Genomic DNA, 6,286 nt, shown 5'->3' with positions numbered 1-6,286 from the left:
ATATAATTGGGCACGGAAACAACGAAATATTTGAGCCGTTCTCACGATACATAGGAAAAAAAGGTCTTTATATATAGTTTTGGGCCCCGGTCTGGGCTTTAAGAAAGAATAGTGAAATCCGAATACGAAACGGCTGCATTGGTTCCAAGTTACAGCACGCCTGTTGATTGATCCAACTTAACGTGAAATTTCATGAATAAGAAACGGACGAAATGGAAGAAAATTATCAGAAATGAACTGTTCGTGAAAATTTAGATGGAATTCATTAGGTTTTGCAGATTTAAGAATAGCTATTATTCCCTTCAAACAGCGTACTTGTTCCAGAAAACATAAAATATCGCTCATGTTTAAAAACATCTATTATAATTTTTATGGCTAAAACTAGTAACACTTCATAAAGAGTAACAAAATTAATCAACTAAGAGTAGTCAAAACTATATATAGATAAATTCAAATTAGAAAATTAATTGAAGACACAAGTCAAGGCTAATTTCAAACAGTCTAAAATTTGGTTCCAGCAAATTTAATTTCGTTCCATCAGTTAAAATTTTTGGATTAGAATGAACTTAAACACTGTGAAAGAAGTTCTCCATTGGTCTAAAAATCCCACAGAAACTCGTGAGATTTTGTTCATCCGAACAAGACAATTTAATCAAGAAAATACAAGGGCAACAGAAAAAGTATTTAATAGAAGCCTTCCATAATACAGTTAAAATTGAGTCTCGGCAACAAATCCAGACAAGTAAAACGATTCAGCACAACCAAAAAAGATCAAGACCACTGTGAAGTGTAGAATTGAGTTCAAGAAAAATGTTGTTTTGTAAAAAGACTACATGCAAGGGTTGGTTAAGCTTGACTATCAATGCTCATTGGCTCGTTCTCTCGCTTATTCTGGCCGGCCTCCTGTTTTCTGCCATAATATCACGTGGAATTTTAGTAAAAATATCTGCCACAAATATGTAAAACTAGATACATAACTGCACTATACTATCTGATCTGCCGCGTTTCTTGAAACCTCTTTTTCATGGTTATCACAGAGCGAACACATAAACACCCTCAAACCTACTATTGTTTCAAGAGGCAGGTAATATTAAACACCTTTAACCCGCTAATAAATCTTTATTTCAAGAGGCAACCAGATACTAAAATTTTATTTCCCTTTCAATCTCAATAAGTATGGTATGTAGAGAGAGAGAGAGAGATGCACGTACATTAGACCAATTTTGCAAACATCTTGCTATACAATTGTTTATCTTTCCTGTTGTACTCTTTCACCTTCTCCTTCAATGTCTTGTATTCCAATTTTACATCCCTAATAAACCATATAAACAAATGTTTCAGTAAACAGATTCCATCTCACATAGCAGTATTATGGACCTTTGCCACCAATTCTCACATGACATTTAAACATGTTGTGTACATATGGAAAGCAAAGGCTCAACTTAGTACTGACAACAACATTCAAACTAAGTCTCGGTAAAAACATAAACAGAAATAAATCAGATACCTGTTGTCAGGATCAATCTCGAGGGCTTTCTTTATATCAATCTCAGCCAAATCCAAATCAGACAGATTCATATACGCCTGTGCTCTTCTGTACAATGCCTTGACATTCTTTCCATCCAACTCAAGCACCTAATATCAGAAATAAAAATATATAACAAAAATACCAGAATAACACAAAATCAATTACAAATTATTATAATACCTTGGTGCAGAGTTTCTCAGCTTCCTTGTAATCTTTCAGCTTGAGCTTACAGGCAGCATTGTTGAGGTTGCAAGATATTTTGAGCAACTTGGACTGTTTCTTTTCCTCATCACTGAATGAACTATCATACTCAATGGACTTTGCCGCCTAAAAGAAACAACAGAGAAAAAAATGGAAAAGATTGATTGGTTCTCCAAATTTCAGCCCTATACTGTACTACTATGTAGGGTTTAATAAAATACAGTACCTTCTCATATCGCTTTGAGGCCCTCGCATAGTTGCCACTCTTGAATAGTACATTGCCTTCCTCTTTCTTCTTACCAGCTGCCTCAAGTTTCTCCGCATTGTTCAAATCCCATGCTTCCTTCTCCTGTATTTCAAATAAAAAGGATGACATAATTCCATTGCTTATGCAGAATGAAAATATAATTGTATTCAGTACATATTATGGATCACACTCAAATCCAATTGTAAAAATCATCCTCAGTTCAATATCACAATAACACAAAGATACAGAACTTTTGAGGTACAAAAGCAAAGTTTTTCTTATTCCCAATCAAACGCCCTGTTTTGAGCAATTAGGTCCCTGTATCGAGAAACAGCACCAAAAGCATCACTAATCCACATTCTAAGCAGGACAAAAAAAAATCCCCGTAATTTTACTTTTCTAATCACCTCAAAGCCCCCATTTTGGGACTCTACTCCTATGTTCTGCCTTGATACTTTTCAAAACAACCAGACATAAGACCAACCTTGACAAAAGAGACAAGCTCAATTTCATAGATGACAGTGGAGTTCGCAGGAACCACAGCCAGATCTTGACTCGATTCAGTAGAGGAGAAGGCATACTCTGGTGATATAGTGACAAGTGCAATCTCTCCCTTCTTCATGCTCATCACTGCTCGGTCAAGCCCTACTATCACTTGCTCTGAACATAACCATAACCATTTTTACTCAGTCAAATTTCACATATATATGCCAAAAAAACATGAAGAAGAATAGTGAAGTTGGTACCTTCATCAGTCTTGAACTCAAATTCCTCCTCTTCATGACCCTTTTTTGTGAAAACAGTTCCATCTTGGAGCCTTCCAATCAGTTTAACTGCATCATGGCCATCAATGACAATTTAACATGACAAAATAATATCACCATTTGAAACAACATATAACATGTGACGGGTCCTCATCAGATCAAAATGCCTCTTTTCTATTAGAATATTTTCTTAGCTTTTTATTGGCTGAAGTAAACCTCTCGAATGAAGTAACCAATGGAAAATTGTATAACTACAGGCAATATGGATTGAAAGTAACACTTTAGGAAACAGGTTGCATAGCAATTATTAATAGTAGAATGTCAAAAGAAAAATATATTGAATAGAAGCACCTTTGACAACTGCTCCTTCATTGGGCCTCTCATACCCCTCTCCTTCCTTGAGGATTTTCTTGGTTATTTTTTTGTCATCTCCAATCTCTGTCACTGTTTTCCAAGAAACCAATTCGAGGTCTATGTGAAGAGTTGAATTTGCTGGCACTGCTCCCTCACCAGACGCTGGTCTCCCTTTCTCACCAAATCCATCTTAATAATATAAAGATAATGTCAGACTACTTTCTTTATACAGTCTATATATCATTTGATGCTGTAGCAACTTGGTCATTTTAGACTTAATCAGGGATTTACTGGATTGGATTCAACTTTTAAAATCGGTAAGGCACTTTACAGTTATCCTAGACCAACCGAACATCATGTGTAGCACATAAAAACTAGGTGCACTCATAACAAGGCATTGCAATCTTGGTTCTCGGTATGTGATACCTAAAGCACCATTATCTGATCATTGCAATCTTGGTTCTTCAGATGCAAGGAATTTTGGTTTTAATTATATTTTATTGAGCAGCAATACTAATAAAAAACATACACAGAGGCTTGACCGTCAGAAGAACTTTCTCGGACTTCTTCATTGTTTTGACAGCATGTGCAATTGCGGGACAGAAGTATCCTACAATCAATTTCAACATCACATAAGCCAATCAAAACTGCATAGCAAAAATCTTATAAAAGAAACAATTACAACTTTTAGCTCATTCTAACCATCTTTCACAGTAAATTCAACACCATCTGATTTTGAGACAACGGTGCCATTCTCCAATCGTGCCTCATATTTAACTGCACCAATAAAAAGGCAAGTCAGTGGATATCTTATAAATTTATAAAATTACACTCATGCATGATATTCTCCAATCTTTCTCCACAACCAATAAACGGACTAGTTCTAGTACAGAACTATGATACACATCTTGACGGGACATTAAATGGTTGACATGGAAAATTACCACTAGGCGAATCATGACAAATTCGAACTCCAAACTGTGCAAAACTCCCCACCTATTCATCATTTAGCAAGCCACCAATACTTATTGTCAGTGTTTGATTCAGTACAGTTGCTCTTGCCAATGATCCATACGCCCTTGCCAAAACAAAGAAAGGAAAAGGAAAGAAAGAAACAAGTATACCAAGAACTTCATCAGGATCCTTGGGATTCTCCCACTTCTCTCCCTCTGTGATGATCTTTTTGATAATGCCACCATCCTTGCAAATGTCTCTCACACTTGACCATGAGAGAAGCTCAACATCGAATTGGAGGGTTGCATTGGGCGGGATGGTGGGAGGGGAGCCCGACTCACCATACGCCAGCTCAGCTGGGATTGTGAAGATAGAATTCTCTCCTTTCTTCATTGTTCCAATGCCAATATCCCACCCCTTTATCACTTGCCCTGGTATTTAAATTTTTGAGGTAAACAAGAGTTGTTAAAACAAAATGCATTTCATATGATAGTGTTTTAGGAGTATAATAAAAAGATTACAGTTTGGTTACTGCCAAGATAGAACTGACAATCATAGCATTGATGCATTATATGCAATAAGTCACCCAAGTTTGAAGTAAATTCATGTGTCTGCAGAATGAAATTTATCCAGTAAAAGAAACCAGCACCAGCAAGTGACTGGTGATTAGGAAATTGACAATGAAACTACTGATCTGGATTAACCAAGCAATAACTGAATTACATGGCGTAACTTGGTGCCAAGCCAATTCAATCCAGTAATAATCTCATATAGATATAGGCAGATCATACCAGTAATGCTGGTAACTAACCATTAAGAATCAACACAGCAAAAAACCTGCACCATATGTGTATTTCCATCAATAGAGTAATACAGAAAGCAAGGAAACAAGTGCGCTTACCTTGTCCAAGCTTGAACTTGAACGGAGTCCCACGATCACGGCTTGAGTCGAACTTAGTGCCATCAAGAAGCGTTCCAGTATAGTGCACTATACAAAAACAGAGAAAATGAGATCAGATCTATCATCGACTCTCACTAATGCACAATCCTACCAGCAAAGAAAAGAGAGGAAAACAATAATTTGAATATTTCTCAAAACTAAACGATACATACCTTCAACCTCGTCGCCATTTTCAGGATGCTCCCAACCTTCTCCTTCCTTGACAAGCTTCTTCTTCAAACCCTGTTTCCCGATCTCCTTCTCGTCTCCCGCCTTCATAGGCGGGACCTCATCTGGGAATTCCATGTCTTCTTCGTTCATTCCCCCCATCATCTCATCTCCCATTCCCATTGGCATCTCCATCTCCTCATCCATGGTGATTCTTCAAACGAACAGAGAAATTCAGTAAAGCAAATCGATGGTTACTATTTTGTTTGTACTTTGTAGCAGCTCGAAAGAGAGATAAAAGTGCCAAAGGTAAGGCAAGGGTTTAATGGGGTTGGGAAGAACTTCAAAGTCTGTTATGGCAAGTTCTTAAGAATTTTACAAAATCTTACGCAGACGATTTGTATAGTTCTTTTATAAACAGAACCAATAGTTTTTAACCATATGTCCATATCATGTGCGTGTAAAATATCGTAAATAACCAATGAAACTAAAGTACGATGAGGCTCGGAGAGAGAAATTAATATTTTTTTACACTACTTATGTTCACTACAATTCACACTTTCATACGTGGCTTTTCCCCATTGGAAACAAATAGCCTGATGCCTGTAAGTAAACTTTATGTATAAAATTGTGGGATTCTTAGAAGAGGTCGAGCAGAAATTCTAGAGACTTCCAAAATGTAGAGAAAGGGCAGAGAGAAGTGATGCTTCTAGACTTCGCGCACGGGCTTTTGGGCTTTGTAATTAGACAAAAGACATTAGGGTTTTGATTCATCGTTGGTTGCGCATCGGACGGCTCGTCCTTGAAGTGTAATCGGAGCATGTAGTCCGTGAAAATAGAGTGCGTATCCTCTGAGATATCTCAACTTTTGCGTGACCGGCGTGTCTGGTGTCTATTCGGGAGTGATGTAGGGGGTCAGTATTATATGTGCTTTGAGATTCGTGCAGATCGTATTTAAACGGTTGGGACTTTCCATAAAGTCACGCAAAGTTTGAGATATCTCAGAGGATACGAATTCGTGAAAATACAACTTATTAATGACATCGATTTCTCATAATATTATATGCGTGCTACAAAAAAAATAAGAACTTGCAGAAATGGATCCACGAGATCAAATTATGTTAGAAAAA

The 6,286-nt window shown here is 37.1% G+C and overlaps 1 protein-coding gene across 1 annotated transcript; it reads right to left on the bottom strand.

Moving 5' to 3' along the window:
* Positions 1-484: 484 nt before the first annotated feature.
* On the bottom strand, positions 485-5,565 carry LOC144569366 (70 kDa peptidyl-prolyl isomerase-like). The gene is made up of 13 exons (XM_078319674.1): positions 5,162-5,565; positions 4,950-5,036; positions 4,219-4,479; positions 3,797-3,871; positions 3,624-3,704; positions 3,092-3,283; positions 2,723-2,809; positions 2,461-2,636; positions 1,956-2,078; positions 1,709-1,855; positions 1,508-1,635; positions 1,212-1,312; positions 485-910 (listed from the first exon to the last, which is right to left on the bottom strand). Exons 1-12 carry the CDS (start codon positions 5,361-5,363, stop codon positions 1,213-1,215), a joined length of 1,659 nt encoding a protein of 552 aa, XP_078175800.1. The 5' UTR covers positions 5,364-5,565; the 3' UTR covers positions 485-910; position 1,212.
* Positions 5,566-6,286: the final 721 nt, after the last annotated feature.

The sequence above is a fragment of the Carex rostrata genome, chromosome 18 (genome assembly GCF_964058835.1).
Source record: "Carex rostrata chromosome 18, lpCarRost1.2, whole genome shotgun sequence".
Lineage (NCBI taxonomy): Eukaryota > Viridiplantae > Streptophyta > Magnoliopsida > Poales > Cyperaceae > Carex > Carex rostrata.
This window is presented reverse-complemented; position numbering and strand designations above follow the sequence as displayed.

Excerpts from the sequence above, each read along its gene's own strand:
- LOC144569366 (XM_078319674.1), bottom strand. The coding sequence starts at position 5,363 with ATGGATGAGGAGATGGAGATGCCAATGGGAATGGGAGATGAGATGATG. Across the intron at positions 3,872-4,218 it reads GGATCCTGATGAAGTTCTTG|TTAAATATGAGGCACGATTG; the intron begins GTATACTTGTTT and ends TTATTGGTGCAG. Across the intron at positions 3,705-3,796 it reads TGAATTTACTGTGAAAGATG|GATACTTCTGTCCCGCAATT; the intron begins GTTAGAATGAGC and ends AATTGATTGTAG.